Below are 18,442 nucleotides of genomic sequence, written 5' to 3'. Positions count from 1 at the left end.
AGAGCTGTTCATGTCTGTATCACAGCTCGCGTGAAAGCACCCCTCTGGGGCGTGATTGATGCCATGATCAGGGTCTCCCATTTCCGCTGTCCCCTTTCTCTGCCCCCGTAAGGATGGTTCAGTCCGGCATCGAGGCTCCTTGAGTTGGCTCGATGGTTGCGCCCGCCCTACCCCGGAATGTGGGCCTTTGGAGCGAGCGAAGTGGGAGGGATCGAGGCAGGAGGTGTCCTGGGCCCGTGCGGCGGCGGAGGCGGCGGCGCCTACGGGCAGTGGGAGGAGCCGCGCGGTTCCGGCTCCTCGGGCGAGGCGACCCTCGGGTCGGCGCTGCGGGCAAGGTGGGCAGGTAGGTGGGCGGGCGGTCGCAGCTCTCGGACAGGCGCGGGCGGCAGAGTCCCCCACGGCGTCCGGAGCGCCCCCCCGCCCCCCGGCCCCCAGCGTTGAGGCGGGGGAGTGAGGAGATGCCGACCCAGAGGGACAGCAGCACCATGTCCCACACGGTGGCAGGCGGCGGCAGCGGGGACCATTCCCACCAGGTCCGGGTGAAAGCTTACTACCGCGGGTGAGTCTCCTGGGGCAGGGCGGTGGGCGGGAGGGGACAGGCCGGCTCCACTCGGTGTGGAGGAGGGGAGGGTGAGGGGCTGGAGGTGTTGTGGGCGGGTTGGGCTGGGCGGGCGGGCGGCTCCGGTGACTCAGGGTGAGTGACGGAGTGATGGGGGTGGGAGCGAAGCAAGGAGACGCGGGACTAGGGGCGCCCCCAGGTGTAGTGGTGCAGGGGCCAGAGTAGGGTCCGTGGAGGAACCTAGAAATAGAGTAGGTGCACCTGGTGTGGACGAGCGACTCGTCTACTGAGAGCTTTGTAGGGGCCTTATATCCTCAAGTCTGGGTGTATTTGAGGTTGCGAATTGAGGATTCCAAGTTATGATGGCTTAGTTAACTCAGTTTGCTGTGGGCATAGAAAACGGGAGTGCTTCAGTTAGCTGGCCCTTTTGATTACCAGCAGGCCTAACGCCTCTGGTCCTCTTAGATTTACCTTCATCACGGTTGTGTTCACGAAGTGCATCTGTACTACCAGTATATTAGACATAAGGCTATATTTAAGAGTCAAGTCGATGCGTTTTCAGGGACGTGCACTGGGTACTTATGTCTCATCAAGTTGTATTATATGTAAGTCAAATTTTTGTGAGCCTTTCTTTCTCAGTGTTGTTTCAAGAACTACCTAATAGGGTGAGATACTGCAAAGTGAGGAGACTAGCTTAGGCACAGTTTTCAATTCGCTGATCTTCACTCCCTTACTATGGTTACAAGAAATAACCCAGTTCTAAGTTCATTGTGTGAAATCATTTTCTATGAGTGACACAAAGTGCCCCCCTTCCTTTGAATTCAGTTGTGTTTTGAAATTTTTTTGAGATAATTATGTTTAGGAGCAGTAGAAACGTGAGATGTGTGACCATAAAGATTGGAGACTAGAAGTAACAAAACCCAGCTTCTTTGGCTTACCTTACTGCTTGTCCAGGTAGAAGTAAATTGCTTTAAAAAGCAGTGCGAGGTTGAAATTGCAGTGCATACTTTTACATTCCTGAGAGGATCAGTGAAGATAGCAAACTCTAACTGCCTTTCTTGTTTTGATTTCAAAGAAAATCGAAGCCCCTAAATGTTATATTGATTGATGTAAGGACTTACTAGTTTGCTGCCATGAAGCCTCTGGCCTGTTTATTATTAGCTTGACAGTATGCAGGGGTAGTATATGGAAGTTGTATTGGACAGTATGATACCTTCGTATTTAAACACAGTTAAAATTGATTAAGAAGATTTTGATTTTAAATCAGTACCAAGAAATGTGTTGATATTTTTAAAAAGTTTGTAGTTGTCACAAGAGCTATTTTGCCTTGAGGATGTTCAGCCATGAACTTTGCAAGGTGAGAAAAAAGCTTCCTTTGTTTTTTTTTTTTTTTTTTAAAAAAAAAAAACCCTTACCTGTAATGTGATGAGTGAGATGTTTCACTTTATCATTTTATTTTATTTTTGTTTGTTTTTGAGACAGGGTCTTACTCTGTTATCCAGGCTGGAGTGCAGTGGCACGATCCTGGCTCACTGCAACCTCCGCCTCCCAGGTTCAAGCGGTTCGCCTGCCTCAGCCTCCCTAGTAGCTGGGATTATAGGCATGTGCCACCACGCCCAGCTAATTTTTGTATTTTTAGTAGAGACAGGGTTTCACCATGTTGGTCAGGCCGGTCTCACACTCCTGGCCTCAAATGATTTGCTCGAGCCGGCCTCCCAAAGTGCTGGGATTACAGGTATGAGCCACTATGCCTGGCCCTAAGGCTTTCAGTAACATAAATTCTTGACTTATTAAATTGAGATAATCTTCTCCAATGAGTCTATGAAAGGTAAGAAATTAGTGCTTATTTCTATTTTCCCATTTTTATTAGTTTGACACATGTAAATGGGCCTAGTTAGTAAATGAAAGTCATTGTAAGCTTCTCCTTTGAGAAGAAATCCAAGTCTTGCTGTACTTCATGAATTTAAATAGCAATTTTTCTTGGCTTATTGCTCCAGTTATTAAAAAGAAGAGAATAAGGACATACAGCTTTTTTAGTGTTTTACTAAAATTTTTTCAAGACATTCAAGGTAACATTATTTTTTTAAACCTGTGAAATTTTGCTGAGGCACAAATAACCTCTTGCCTATTGTATGCTGGTATTTGCTCAATGAAAACTTTCTAATGGTACCTTCATTTCAAGCCTCATTTAAAGACAGCATCAGCACTCTAAATTGTATCAACTTTCTGTCCTCTGAAATGAGATCTGTTAAGATTATGTGTTTATATAGTCTAAACTGATGGTTGTGGTATTACATAGTCAGCTGCTCATTAATATAGATGAAGCTAAAATGAGTCATGGACAAGCATAGTTAATAAACAGGTTGGCTAACTAGAACACCTACCTGATTTTAAAATAGAAAATCCTTCCTTTATACCAAGAAATATAAGAACATTCTGCATTTGAAAAAGTTTTCTTTCTCTCTGATCTTCTGAAGGGCCATTATTACATAGCTTTCCCTCTATCCCTCTACTCTTTCCTTTTTTTTTTTTTTTTAATAGAGACAGGGTCTTACTGTGTTACCCAGACTGATCTCAAACTCTTGGGCTCAAGTGATCCTCCCACCTCAGCCTCTCAAAGTGCTGGGATTACAGGTGTGAGCCACTGTACCTTGGCCCCCCTACCCTTCTCTAATACTGTTTCTTTCCAGTGAATGTTGACTCATTTAATAGTCAGCATTTTTAAGTGAATAAATAGCCCTCTCCTTTCAAAGATGTATATAGTGTTGTTATTCTGTTAAACTTGATCTTAGTGAAAACATGGTATCTCTCTAATAAATATTTAATTATTTTCTAGTTTTTATTTAATATAATTTATTTATTTGGAGACAGAGTCTTGCTCTGTAGCTCAGGCTGGAGTGCAATGGCATGATCTTAGCTCACTGTAACCTCCGCCCCCCAGGTTCAAGTGATTCTCTTGACTCTGCCTCCCAAGTAGTTGGGATTACAGGCATCTGTCACCATGCCTGGCTAATTTTTTATTTATATTTTTAGTAAAGATGAATTTTTACCTCATTGGCCAGGTTGGTCTTGAATTCCTGACCTCAAGTGATCCACCCGCCTTGGCCTTCCAAAGTGCTGGGATTACAGGCATGAGCCACTGTGCCCAGCCAGTTAATTTCTAGTTTTTAAGCAGGAGATTAATAGCACTGAAAATTTAATTTTATTGAACACCAAGTCTTACTTAGATGCCCTTCTTATGGTCTGCACCCATCTTTCCCTAGTATGGAAGGTTTTCAGTGAGTGGCCTTCAATCATTACCTAGTGGTATTAGTTTGGAGGAAGAGAAACAGGTTTTGTTAGTTAGTGATAAACTGTCGATGTATGTGCTTATTTGTATACAAAATTACTTGATACTATGGGATAGACTTGGGCAACATCTGGACTGCTCATTTCTTTACACTATATATGTACAGAAATTTTTGCAGAAAGCTTGTAAAAATTATTTTCAATCCACTGCTGTCAAGCAGTAATAACAATAAAGAGGATTCCTTCTGTGCACATCTAGAAATAAAAGATTGTTAACTCTTTGCATATTTGAAATAGCTGGTTCAGTGAAGATGTGTGTAGGATTTTTCTCACTGTGAACAAGTCTTGACAAGACTTGTTTTTGAAAGAAATGCAAGATTATTTTAGCAATATACTTTAGTAATGGTTCTGAGGAAATCCAAGAGGAATCTTGAATTGAGAGTTGGGGGGATGTTAGCTGATTGGTCCCGGAGCGTCAGCCACGGCACCTAACCCTAGGGCAGCTGATCCATAGCTTGGCCAGAGAGAGGAAAAAAAAGTAGAGCATGCTAGCCTGGTGCCAAAAAACCAAAACCAAATACAAAAAAATCCTTAGAAGTTTGAATAAGATAATATGGAGATGAAATTGGTCAGCACTGGTGACTGAAGCTGAAGAGTTGCAGGGAGAGTCTGGTGAGGCCAGAACCGACTATGTGCAAATGAAAGATGTGAAGAGGCAGAAACTGAGAAAGCAGAGTAGAAAGAAGCAACTCTGTACAGAAAAATCCTCCCCAGAGGTCCATAGTTCATGGTGGGTTTCTAACAATGGCAACTCCCACCTCCCATTTGCAACTTGACTGTCTGTTTTTTAATGATTGAAATAAGCCCAATTTAGACATGAATTTTTAAAATTCTGGTCTTGCTTAAAGTTTCAAATATTACGGAGATTATTCAAACTGAATTTAGTAAATATTGTTGAACATCTACTATAATCCAGGCACGTGATGCTGTCACAGGCACAGAGAGTATAAAGGTAGGTAAGGCTCTGCCTTTAAGGAACTAAGAGACTTGCGGAGGGAAAGACATGTAAGAGTTACAATATAAACAGTGACATTTGAACTATGTGTGTAAGGCATTTGCAGGAATGGATATTGGGGAGGAGTTTGGGGTGATGGAAGTCTTCCTAGAAGAAATGTCTGAGGCTTTTAAAGAACAAATAGGAGTTTGCCTGGTGAATAATGATGTTTGGTGGGTGTTATAGGCATTAAGCAACTACATGGTAAGTTTGGTGAATTAAGATCAGTTTGGTTGTTAGTCTTATATTCATGCCTTATTAGGATATAAAGTGTGAAGTGAGCACTGATGAGAAGTGCGGCTAAGAAACCTCACAGGGGCTAGATTGTGGAGACCCTTGAATGTCATACTGCAGAGTTCAGACTTTTTCTCATTGATGACATTTTTTTTTTTTTTTTTTTTTTGAGACGGTGTTTTGCTCCTTTTGCCCAGGCTGGAGTGCAACGGCACGATCTTGGCTCACTGCAACCTCTACCTCCCAGGTTCAATCAATTCTCCTGCCTCAGCCTCCTGAGTAGCTGGGATTACAGGTGTGCGTCATCATGCCCTGCTAATTTTTCTCCGTATTGGTTTCTCCGTATTGGTCAGGCTGGTCTCAAACTCCCGACCTCAGGTGATCTGCCCGCCTCGGCCTCCCAAAGTGCTGGGATTACAGGCATGATCCACCGTACATGGCTGATGAAAATTTTAAGAGAAATATGTGATCAGATTTGCATTTTAGAAAGATAACACTTGAAATTAGTATGGGAGATGAATTGGTGATGGGTTAAACTAATTTGGAGGCTTTCGAAGCAGTCCAGGTGAGAGATTTTAAGGAGATAGAAAAGAGTATATGGATTCATTGGAAATTTTAAAGGGTAATATCAATAGAATTAAAGATTGCCTGTTGGGGTGATGGGAATTGGACAACTCATAGGTTCTTTAACTCATAGGTTTAAGAGAGACTGGGGAATGTAGAAGAGATTTGTGGGAGAAGTTAATTCATTGCCTGAAACAATTCACTGAGTTTTGAGTTCTAGGTGCTTGTGAGGTATTCCGGTGGAAAGGTCCAGAAAGACCTGAACAATTATTTATTGTCTGTCTGCTCTAAGTTGCAGGCACTGTGTGTGACAGCTAACCTGTGTCGGAATGTGGCTGAGAATGATAATAGAAACAAAAATGCCACCAGTGACCAAATACAGAGCCCAAAGGCAAGACACTAAAACTAAATTTTAAAAACATAGAAATACAGAAAGAGGTTGGGTGTGGTCGTTCATGCCTATAATTCCAATACTGTGGGAGGCCAGGGCAGGTGAATCGCTTGAGCCCAGGAGTTGGAGACCAGCCTGGGCTGAACATGGCAAAACCCTATCTCTGCAAAAAAATTAGCCTGCAGTCCTAGCTACTTGGGAGGGTGAGGGAGGATCACCTGAGACCAGGAAGTCGAGGCTGCAGTGAGCCGTGATTGAACCACTGCGCTCCAGCCTGGGCAACAAAATGAGACCCTATCTCTAAAAAATAAAAAAATAAAAATAAAAAAAAGTTCCCCTGTAGTCTCTCACTCCCACTTTGTTAGTTTATTTTTATTTTTATATATTTAAAGGGTACAAGTGCAGAGTTCTTTCTTAGGTGCTTATATCATGTAGTGGTGAGGTCTGGGCGTTTGCTATACCCATCTCCTGAACAGTGAACAGTAAAACCTAGAAAATTACCTGTACCCTATAGGTATTTTTTAACCCTCACCCTGCTCCCACCTTTGCAATCTGCAGTGCCTGTTATTTCCCTCTTTATGTCCATGTGTACCCATTGTTTAGCTCTCACTTATAAGTGAGAATATGTGGTATCTGGCTTTGTGTTTCTGATTTCTTTCACTAGGGATAATGGCCTTCAGTTCCATCTGTGCTGCCTTAGAAGACATGTTTTCATTCTTTTTTATGGCTGTTTCACTCCTACTTTCTAGGGTTAGCCATCATTAACAGTTTGGGATATTCTATATTATATCGGTATATTTATAAGTATAGATGTGTATGTGCATACACATATAGACATACCCTTTTATTTTTCTAATTAATGAGTTCATATTTCTATACATGCATCTGCAACTTGATTTTAAAAATTGTGGTCATCTTTCCGTGCCATGGTAGACAGACAGACCTCTTTATATTTGGTATATAGTGTTCTACAGTTGTTTTTTTTAAAGAGACAGAATCTCGTTCTGTTGCCTAGGCTGGAGTGTAGTTGCATGATCTAGGCTCTCTGCAGCCTCAGCCACCCCGGGTTCAAACAGTCCTTTCACGTCAGCCTCCTGAGTAGTACAATTACAGGCAGATGCCACCAGGCTCAGCTAATTTTAAAAAATATTTTGTAGAGACAGGGCTAGTCTCAAGCTTCTGTGCTCAAGAGATCCTCCTGCCTTGACCTCCCAAAGTGTAGGAATTATAGGCATGAGCCATTGCACCCAGCCACCATAATATGTTTAATCTTTTTTTGGATCGATGAACATTTAAAGTTGTCTTCATCAGCTCACTATTTAAAATAATGTTGAAGGAGCATCCGTATATTTAATATATATTCTTGCAAATATGGTCAAAGATATGCCTATCTTGAAATTTGATACTGTTTCCCAAAAGAGCTTATTTTATATTCTTTTTTTTACTTTTTTTTTTTTAAATTAAGACAGGGTTTCACCATGTTAGTCAGGTTGGTTTTGAACTCCCGACCTCAGGTGATCCGCCCACCTTGGCCTCCAAAGTGCTTGGATTACAGGCGTGAGCCACCATGCCCGGCCTTAATTTATATTCTTCACAGCAGGACTAGTGAAGCTTCTTCCTCGTATTCCCATTGCATGTTATCTGTCTTTTAAATTTTTGACAATTGGATTGGCAAAAAATGGAAACTTTTTACAAGTATCTTTTTATATATTAATGATAATTTGTATTTTTCTCAATTGTTTTTTCATATTTTACCCATTTTCTATTGTATTATTTTTTCTTATTAATTTGTTGACAGAACATTGACCTTTTGTAAAAGTTGCCAGCTTTTCTCCAACCTGTTGCTGGGCTGGAGTTTTTCATTTTTATGTAATCAAATCTGTCCTTTTTAAAAATTTCCTTAATGGCTTCTGGACTTGTTATCTTAGGTGTTTTTCATCTAAAAATATTCTATTTTTCTTCTATTATGCAACTTTTTATTTTTGAGATGAAGTCTTGCTTTGTTGCCCAGGGTGGAGTGCAGTGTCATGAAGAAGGCTCACTGCAACCTCCGCCTCCTGGGTTCAAACAGTTCTCCTGCCTCAGCCTCCTAAGTAGCTGGGATTATAGTCACATGCCACAACACCTGGCTAATTTTTGTTTGTTTTTTGAGATAGAGTCTTGCTGTGTTGCCCAGGTAGGAGTGCAGTGGCATGATCTTGGCTCACTGCAGTCTCTGCCTCCAGGGTTCAAGTAACTCTCCCAAGTAGCTGGGATTACAGTCATGTGCTACCATACCCAGCTAATTTTTTGTATTTTTAGTAGAGACTGGGTTTCACCATGTTGGCCAGGCTGGTCTCAAACTCCTGACCTTAAGTGATTCATCCACCTCAGCCTCCCAGAGTGCTGGGATTATAGCTGTGAGCCACTGCGCCTGGCCTATTATGAAACTTTTAAAGTGATTATCTTTTCAGTGAATTTATTCATTTATAGTTTACTGACACAACCTTTTTTTTTTTTTTTTTTTTCAAAATTTATTCTAATACCATTATTGGACAGATTGTCTTTTCACCACTGATTTGAAATGGTAACTGTTATATACTAAATATAAAAAATTTTGACTAAAAACAATGGAACAAAAGAAAATGAACTGTGATAAGTATTTTGCAGTTTTTTTTTTTTTTTTTTGGAGAAACCGTCCTACTCTGTCACCCAGGCTGAGTACAGTGGTGTAATCACGGTTCACTGCAGCCTCAACTGCCCAGGCTCAAGCAATCCTCCTGCTGCACCCTCTCAACTAGCTGGGACTATAGGTATGTACCACCATGTCTCGCTAATTTTTTGTTTTTTTTATAGAGACAAGGTCTCTCTGTGTTGCCCAGACAGGTCTTGAACTCCTGTGCCCAAGCTATCCTCCCACGTTGGCCTTTCAAAATGCTGGGATTATGGCATGAGCCACCTCGCCTGGCTGCACTCATTTATTTTCATTTATTTTTTATTTTTTGAGTCAGTGTCTTCCTTCGTCACCCAAGCTCTAGAGTGCAGTGACATAGTCACAGCTCCCTCACTGCAGCCTGAACCTCTCAGGCTCAAGCTGCATTTATTTATATTTAGTCTTAATGCTAATACTCAGAGGCAGATATCATTATCTCCATTTTACAGATGATAACATTGAGACTTAGTAATCCACAATACAAAGCTAGGTGTGTTTTCTTTTAGAGACACTCTTGCTCTGTTGACCAAGCTGAAGTCCAGTGGCTCAATTATGCCTCACTGCAGCCTTGAACTCCTGGTCTCAAATGATCCTCTTGAGTAGCTGGGATTACACCATGCTTAATTAAAAAAAATTTTTTAAGGCCGGGCGCGGTGGCTCACGCCTGTAATCCCAGCACTTTGGGAGGCCAAGGCGGGTGGATCATGAGGTCAAGAGATCGAGACCAGCCGGGCGCGGTGGCTCAAGCCTGTAATCCCAGCACTTTGGGAGGCCGAGGCGGGTGGATCACCAGGTCAAGAGATCGAGACCATCCTGGTCAACATGGTGAAACCCCGTCTCTACTAAAAATACAAAAAAATTAGCTGGGCATGGTGGTGCGTGCCTGTAATCCCAGCTACTCAGGAGGCTGAGGCAGGAGAATTGCCTGAACCCAGGAGACGGAGGTTGCGGTGAGCCGAGATCGCGCCATTGCACTCCAGCCTGGGTAACAAGAGTGAAACTCTGTCTCAAAAAAAAAAAAAAAAAAAATTTTTTTAGAGACAGGATCTTGCTCTGTCACTCAGGCTTGTCTTAAACTTCTGAAGCGATCCTCCCATCTCAGCATTGTGAGTAGGTGGGATTACAGGTGTGAGCTACTTTGCCCAGCCAAAACTGGACCTTAACCTTCAAAGCGATTTCTTTTTTCTCCTTACTGCATTGACAGGGCTTTATAACATTGCTTTTTTGCTTTATTGTCAAATTCTTATTTCACAATTGTTATTTTTGAATTCACTATCTTCTTGATTATTAAAACATGAAAATTGCTTTATGCCTTCTGTTATAATTAATAATCAAGGGGGGTGATACTTTGAGATTATATGAATGCTCGGTCCCCCAAAAACATTTTACCCAATGGTTTTACCATTCATAGATAATCCTGCCTAAACCAATTATTATAATGGTTATTGCAAATGAATTTTTTTTTTTTTTCTGAACAGACTAATTTAGGAGAAAAGCTTACATTGAGGTAGCAGAAGGACTGAATGTGATTCTTTTGGGGATTTATTTATTTATTTTTTAAGAAGAAAGAGAGAAAGAGAAAGAATGAAAAAAAAAAAGAAAAAAAGAATGAAGGGGAGAGGAAGAAAGGGGAAGAGGAAGAGGGAGAGAGAACAGGGGTGTTGCTTTATTGTCCGGGCTAGAATGCAATCTAAAAATGGGTATGCCTGTAATTGTGTTTAATAATAAAGACATGAAAAAAAAAATGAGGGAAGAAAATAACTAACAAGCAGCCAACCAATATTTCATTTAAACCTGTAAATAGGTGTGATGTGGTACTGATAAGAGTGTATATTTTGTGTATTTAAAGTGGAGAGTTCTATAAATGTTAATTAAGTCTACTTGTTCCGAGTCTGCGTTCAAGTCCTGGATATCGATGTTAACTTTCTGTCTCATTGATCTGTCTAATATTGATGTTGAAGTCTCCCACTATTATTGTGTGGGAGTCTAAGTCTCTTTATAAGTCTTATATATCTGGGTATTCCTGTATTGGGTGCGTACATATTTAGGATCTTTAGCTCTTCTTGTTACATTGATCCTTTTATCATTATGTAATATCCTTCTTTGCTTCTTTTGACCTTTGTTGTTTTAAAGTCTATTTTATCAGTGAAAATTGCAACTCCTGCTTTCTATTTATTTATTATTTTTGCTCTCCATTTGGTTGGTAAATTTTTCTCCATCCCTTTGTTTTGAAGCTTTGTGTATCCTTGCATGTGAGATGGGTCTGGATGTAGCATAGCAATGGGTCTTGGCTTTTTTTTGCCTGTGTCTTTGGATTGGGGGATTTAGTCGATTTAAATTTAGAATTAATAATAATATATGTGAGTTTGATATTGCCATTTAATGTTAGCTGGCTGTTTTGCCCATTAGTTGATACACGTTCTTAATTATGTTGATGTTCTTTGTTTTTTGGTATTTTTTAGAAAGGCTGATACTCGTTGTTCCTTTCTATTTGTAGTGGTTCTTTCAGAAGCTCTTGTAAAGCAGGCCTGGTGGTGATGAAATCTCTGAGTGCTTGCTTGTTCACGAAAGATTTTATTTTTCCTTCACTAATGAATCTTAGTTTGGCTGGATGTAAAATTCTGTGTTGAAAGTTCTTTTCTTTAAGGATGTTGAATACTGTCCCCCACTCTCTTCTGGCTTGTAGGGTTTCTGCTGAGAGATCTGCTGTGAGTCTGATGGGCTTCCCTTTATGGGTAACCTGACCTTTCTCTCTGGCTGCCCTCAGTATTTTCTCTTTCATTTCAACCCTGGTGAATCTGGCGATTATGTGCCTTGAGGTTGGTCTTCTTGAGGAATATCTTTGTGGTGTTCTCTGTATTACGTGGAGTTGAATATTGTCCTGCCTTGCTAGGCTGGGAAAGTTTTTCCGAATAATATCCTGAAGCGTATTTTCCAGCTTGGATTGATTCTCTTCGTCACATTCAGGTACACCTATCAAACGTAGATTAGGTCTTTTCACATAGTCCCATATTTCTTGGAGACTTTGCTCGTTCTTTTTTATCCTTTTTTTCTCTAATCTTGTCTTCACATTTTATTTCATGAAGTTGGTCTTCGACCTCTGATATCTTTTCTTCTGCTTGATCAATTCGGCTGTTAAAACTTGTGCATACTTCGCGAAGTTCTCATGTTGTGTTTTTTAGCTCCATTAATTCACTTATATTCTTCTCTAAATTGTGTGTTATTGTTAACATTTTGTCAAACCTTTTTTCAAAGTTCTTAGTTTCTTTGCATTGGGTTAGAACAAGTTCTTTTAATGCCCAGAAGTTTCTTATCATCCACTTTTTAAAGCCTGCTTCTGTTAATGAAACACACTCCTTCTCCATCAGGCCTTGTTCGTTGCTGATGAGGAACTGTGATCCCCTGTAGAGGGAGAGGCATTCAGATTTTGGGTATTCTCAGCCTTTTTAGGCTGGTTTCTTCCCTTCTTTATAGATTTATCCATCTGTGGTCTTTATAATTACCGTCTTTATAGTTGGGTTTCTGAATGGACGTCCAACTTGTTGATTCCCGGCGCTAAAATCTAAGCAACCCACTGCGCTGGCCAAAACAACGGCGTTAAGATTGATGGTGCTTTCCTGACTCTGCACCAAGCACCGCCTCACCAAGGCAGCGGCAAAACCACCTCACCACAAGAGTTGCGCTGGCGACCCCTGGGGCTCCTCCGCTGGGAATCACCTGGTGCGTGAGCAGCAAAAATTGATCTGAAAGTGTGGCGTCCTCTCGTTCTCTGCTCTTTCAGTGGGAGCTACAACCCTGAGCTGCTAGTGATCAGCCATCTTGGATCTCTCTTCCTTGGGGATTTATTTTTAAAAGCAATTATTCGTCTTAAGGAAAAACTTTATAATATATTCTATATTTTAGAATATAGGCACATTGAAAGCAGTTTGTCATCTGAAGCCCAATAGCAAAATTAAAAATGCTTCACAAAAAATTCAGCTAAAACCATATCTAAATTTGCCACTTTGGGAGTCTGTGATAAAGCAGACTATTCTGTTGAAGATCAGTGGTAAAATCATTTATGCTATTGCTGACGTTAAACCAGAAAAAACATCATTCATGCATAATTTGTTTTATACCTTTAGAATGTAATATATCTTTATTTTGCAGTTCAGTTTTAGCTTTGGCACTAGAACAAGGATCTGGTGATTGTGGAGTGTAATGAAGATAGTGCTTTCGCAATTCCTGAGAGAAGTGTTTATGTAAAACTCCCTTGAATGTTTTAGTGCCTGGAACTTAAGGAGTGGCAGTTGATAAAGCATAACTCCTTCATTGTGTCTCTTATGGGAGTCTACACTTACACTTTTTTTTTTTTTGGAAGGGACTCTCACTTTATCATTGCCCAGGCTGGAGTGCGGTGACTTGACCTCAGCTCACTGCAGACTCTGCCTCCCAGGTTCAAGCGATTATCCTGCCTCAGCCTCCCAAGTAGCAGGGATTACAGGCGCCTGCCACCATGCTAATTTTTGTATCTTTAATAGAGGCGGGGTTTCACCATGTTGGCCAGGCTGGTCTTGAACTCCAGACCTCAAGTGATCTGCCTCCTTGGCCTGTCGAAGTGCTGGGATTACAGATGTGAGCCACTGTGTCCGCCTTATACTTATACTTTTTAAGGATTACACAGATGTTTTAAAAGTGTTTGTACAGGCCGAGCATGGTGATTCATGCTTGTAATCCCAGCACTTTGGGAGGCCAAATCGCGCAGATCACCTAGGTTGGGAGTTCGAGACCAGCCTGACCAGCATGAAGAAACCCTATCTCTACTAAAAATACAAAAAAAATTAGCTGGGCGTGGTGGCACATGCCTGTAATTCCAGCTACTCAGAAGGCTGAAGCAGGAGAATCGCTTAAACCCAGGAGACAGAGGTTGTGGTGAGCTGAGATTGTGCCATTGCACTCCAGCCTGGGCAAGAAGAGTAAAACTCTGTCTCAAAAAAAAAAAAAAAAAAAAGAATTTGTATGTTCTGAGAAATATTTTTTAGCTTTTGAAAAGTAAAATTTATGAAAAAGCCTTGTTGTTTACAAATATGTTTACATATATGTTAATTTTAAATGTGGACCTCGATAAGGAAGTTACATTTTGGCGATATCCAGTGATACTAATTTTTCTCTTTAAGAAATATAATTTTACACTTATTTTTTTTCCATGTACAAACACATTTTTATATGAAATTATATAAAATACGGAAAGAGGCACAATGAACGTTGTGGATGCTTACTATTAGAGAGTAAGGGAGTGATCAGAAAGCAGCATGAAGCTTCTCAGATGCTTTTTTTCTGCTGAATTTGAATCCTGGCTCTACTACTTCCTAGCTAGTGACTTGGTGAGCTATGTGAAAACCTCTCTCTCCATTAGTTTCCTCATATGTAAAATAGGGATAAAAATAGTACCGACCCCATCAAGTTGTTAGAAAATTGCTTGGCATACAGTGAGTTCTAGATAATATCCAATGAGCTCTATTCGTTTTTTTCTCTAGACAGTTATATTCTTAAAACCAGGGGTGATTATCAAAAAAACCATCAGATTAATCCATCACATTCTCTATTTTTTAAAAAGAACATGTTCATATATTATAAATATTAATTTTGTAATACGAATATTAAGTTGTATGTGCATCTGAGCCTAAAATTAGGTTTTATTATAAAAATGTAAGAATAATTTTTTAAATAGTAAGCAGCTCAAGCCTAGCAAAAATAATGCTGCTGTTGCTACTCAGTGAGAAAACATAGTTGTATATTTAAAAAGCTAAGTGATTGTACAAGTACACCGAGACAGAAAAGTAAACTTAAAATGAGGTTTCTGATAATGAAGATTATTGTTTTTCTCCTCTATAGAGAGACAGAATATTCAAGCAGACAGTGAACAGAGCACAGATGATAACAGAACCCTGACCCCCAGCTAGGCGGCGATCAGCACAGAGATCAGGACGTGGTCAAAAATTGCAGGCTTCCTCGTGTTGTTGTTGTTCCTACTTTCAACTTGGAACCAGACAGAGAAAACCAAACATATTGCTCTAACGAATCACTTAGGATGTCCAGCTTCTAGTTGGAAAAAGAAAACCGCGTTTTTCCTTTATCTCCTAAGTTCGTAGCTGGAGCAGAGTCTGTTGTGGAGGCTGTAAGTCCAAGATCAGGGCTGAGCAGGTATGTTGTCTGGTGAGTCCTTGGTCTCTGCTCTGAAGATACAGCTCCGAAGAGTGGAGGAGCACCAGGGCTCTTGTCTCTTGCAGATTGGATAAAACGGCAAGGACACGCTTGTAGTGGTTTTAAGGAGCAGAGAGTTTAATAACCAAGAAAGAAGAGAGAAGAAAGAAGAAGCTCCCCTGTACAGAGACAGAGGGAGGGGGGCTCCAAAGCCAAGAGAGGAGACTCCTACACTTATTCTTTGACAGAGAAATTCTATGGAGTTTTCTTCTAATAATAATAATTTAATTCCAGAATACGTTCTCTCAACCCTATGCCCTCATACTAATAAACTTGAGGGTTCTTTGAAAGAAAGATTGCTTTAAAGCAAGCAGTTCTCTTTTGTCATTAAGATAAGCTATTTTCTTTTCCTTTCTTTTTGGGAGATGGAGTATCACTCTGTCACCCAGGCTGGAGTGCAGTGGCACGATCTCTGCTTGCCGCAACCTCCACCTCCCAGGTTCAATCAATTCTCGTGTCTCAGCTTCCCAAGTGGGTGGGATTATAGGCATGCACTATCATGCCTGGATAATTTTTGTACTTTTAGTAGAGACGGGGTTTCACCATGTTGGTCAGGCTTGTCTCAAACTCCCGACCTCAGGTGATCCACCCACCTTGGCCTCCCAAAGTGCTGGGTTACAGATATGAGTCACTGTGCTGGCCCTATTTTTATTTTTTAAAACTATTTAAAACAGTATAATTATGTATGTGTTTGTATATGTATTTGGTTTTGTTTTCTTTTGTTTTTATTTTTATTTTTTTGAGACAGAGTCGCCTCTGTTTCCCAGGCTGGAGTGCAGTGGTGTGATCTCAGCTCACTGTAACCTCTGCCCACGTCAGCCTCCTGCTAATTTTTTTTAGTAGAGATGGGGTTTTACCATGTTGCCCAGGGTAGTCTTGAGCTCCTAGGCTAAAGTGATCCGCCCAGCTCAGCCCCCCAAAGTGCATGAGCCAGTGTCCCCAGCTTGATATTTTAACTTTTACTTTACTGAAATCGTTTACTGGAAGCAATGCATGTTGACGCCCACACAAAATTACCGAAGTTCATCAAATTGTCAAGCATTCAGTAATATATACAGCATTATTATTTTTAATCATTTTCATACTTAAAACTCCTTTTCTTTTTCAGGGATATCATGATAACACATTTTGAACCTTCCATCTCCTTTGAGGGCCTTTGCAATGAGGTTCGAGACATGTGTTCTTTTGACAGTGAACAGCTCTTCACCATGAAGTGGATAGATGAGGAAGGTGAGTGGTAAAGAGAGGGCTGCCTATGTAAGCATTTGATTTAAGATCTTATTCTATCATTTGTTCTAAAAAATAAGAGTCCTAATAAATTTAAGGGGAAAGAATATTAGAAATTTGATGCTGTTCTTTTTCTTTAAGTACTTAAAAGAATACTGAAGAGTACAGTCTTTGTTTTGCCTCTTTTTTTTTTGAGATGGAGTTTTGCTCTTGTTACCCAGGCTGGAGTGCAATGGCATGATCTCGGCTCACCGCAGCCTCCACCTCCTGGGTTCAGGCAACTCTCCTGCCTCAATCCCCTGAGTAGCTGGGATTACAGGCACGCACCACCATGCCCAGCTAATGTTTTGTATTTGTAGTAGAGACGGGGTTTCACCATGTTGACCAGGATGGTCTCTATCTCTTGACCTCGTGATCCACCCACCTCAGCCTCCCGAAGTTCTGGGATTACAGGCTTGAGCCACCGCGCCCGGCTATTTTGCCTCTTTTATGCCAAAATGATGTGAAATTAACTTGACTTTTTTAAGCATAAGGTAAGCGTCTCGTCAAATAGTGACATTTTAATTTTGTTTTTTCTTTGAATTAATTTTTTTTTTTTTAAATTTTTAGAGACAGGGTCTTGCTAAGTCCAGGCGGGTCTCCAACTCCTGGCCTCAAGTGACCTTCCCACTGTGATCTCCCAAAGTACTGGGATTACAAACATGAGCCATTGCATTTAGCTTCACTTTATTTTTTAATTTAATTTTTTTTGAGACAGACTCTTGCTCTTGTCACCCAGGCAGGAGTATAGTGACATAATATCTGCTTACTGCAACCGCTGCCTCCCAGGTTCAAGCAATTCTTGTGCCTCAGCCTCCCAAGTAGCTGGTATTCCAGGAGTGCACCACCACACCCAGATAATTTTTGTATTTTTAGTAGAGACAGGGTTTTGCCATGTTGCCCAGGCTGGTCTTGAACTCCTGGCCTCAAGTGATCTGCACACCTAGGCTTCCCAAAGTGCTCGAATTACAGGTGTGGGCCACCACACCCGCCCCCCAACTTCACTTTAATTTTGAATATGTGTTGTCTTATATTTTAATTTAAGAGATTACCTGTTTTTAATCTGAATATTACCTTAAAGAAAATATGGAATGAAAGTGATTTTGACAGTCATTATTTCAAAGTGGTGGCAGAAACCTGATACCCAGTGACTTCTACTCAGAAAACATTTATCAAATATGTAGGCTTGCCGGGCGCGGTGGCTCAAGCCTGTAATCCCAGCACTTTGGGAGGCCGAGGCGGGTGGATCACAAGGTCAAGAGATCAAGACCATCCTGGTCAACATGGTGAAACCCCGTCTCTACTAAAAATACAAAAAATTAGCTGGGCATGGTGGCGCGTGCCTGTAATCCCAGCGACTCAGGAGGCTGAGGCAGGAGAATTGCCTGAACCCAGGAGGCGGAGGTTGCGGTGAGCTGAGATCGCGCCATTGCACTCCAGCCTGGGTAGCATGAGTGAAACTCCGTCTCAAAAAAAAAAAAAAAAATATGTAGGCTTACACCTGTAATCCTAGCACTATAGAGGCCTGAAGTGGGAAGATCGCTTAAGCCAGGAGTTTCAAACCAGCCTGGGCAGCATTGTGAGACCCTGTCTCTATAAAACGTTTTCAAAATTTAGCTGGGTATGGTAGCGTGCACCTGTGGTCCCAGCTACTTGGGAGGCTGAGGTGGGAAGTGCTTGAGCCTGGAAGATGGGCCCTGATTGCACCACTGCACTCCAGCGACAAAGCAAGCAAAGCAAGACTCTGCCTCAAAATAAATAAATAAATAAATAAATAAAAGAAGCAAATATCTTTGTGCTGAGGACAGACATTTTCTGTCCTCAAACCCAGAGTCTGATAGGGTGATGGACAATGTGTGACAAATGTGATAAATTCTGGAACATAAATGCGTAGGGACCTTGAGGAATGCAAAAGAAGACGCATCTGTAATACATCTACAATGTTTGACCTACATGTATACAGAATAAGAGTAAGAGCTTTTGAGGTAGAGGAGATGAGGAGAAAACCATATAGGCTAAAGAAGAATATATAGAAAGGCACAGAAATGTGAAGAACATGATGAGTGAAAAGCAGTAATTCACTGTATCTGAAGTGTGGGGAGTAGTAAGGCATGAACTTGGGCTAGATCCTTGCAACTCAAAGTATGATCT

The 18,442-nt window shown here is 41.1% G+C and overlaps 1 protein-coding gene across 1 annotated transcript in view; it reads left to right on the top strand.

Annotated features, from left to right (window-relative positions):
• Positions 1-222: 222 nt before the first annotated feature.
• The window catches only part of PRKCI (protein kinase C iota), an 84,614-nt gene continuing 66,394 nt past the window's right edge, over positions 223-18,442 (top strand). Inside the window, exons 1-2 of the mRNA XM_032260622.1 lie at positions 223-559; positions 16,134-16,255. Coding sequence (XP_032116513.1) covers positions 459-559; positions 16,134-16,255 — 223 coding nt within the window. The 5' untranslated portion in view covers positions 223-458. The remainder of the gene's footprint in view (positions 560-16,133; positions 16,256-18,442) is intronic.

The sequence above is a fragment of the Sapajus apella genome, unplaced genomic scaffold, assembly GCF_009761245.1.
Source record: "Sapajus apella isolate SASKATOON/1434 unplaced genomic scaffold, GSC_monkey_1.0 scaffold4, whole genome shotgun sequence".
NCBI classification, from domain to species: domain Eukaryota; kingdom Metazoa; phylum Chordata; class Mammalia; order Primates; family Cebidae; genus Sapajus; species Sapajus apella.
Note: the sequence above shows the minus strand (reverse complement) of the source record. Positions and strands in the feature narration are given on the sequence as shown.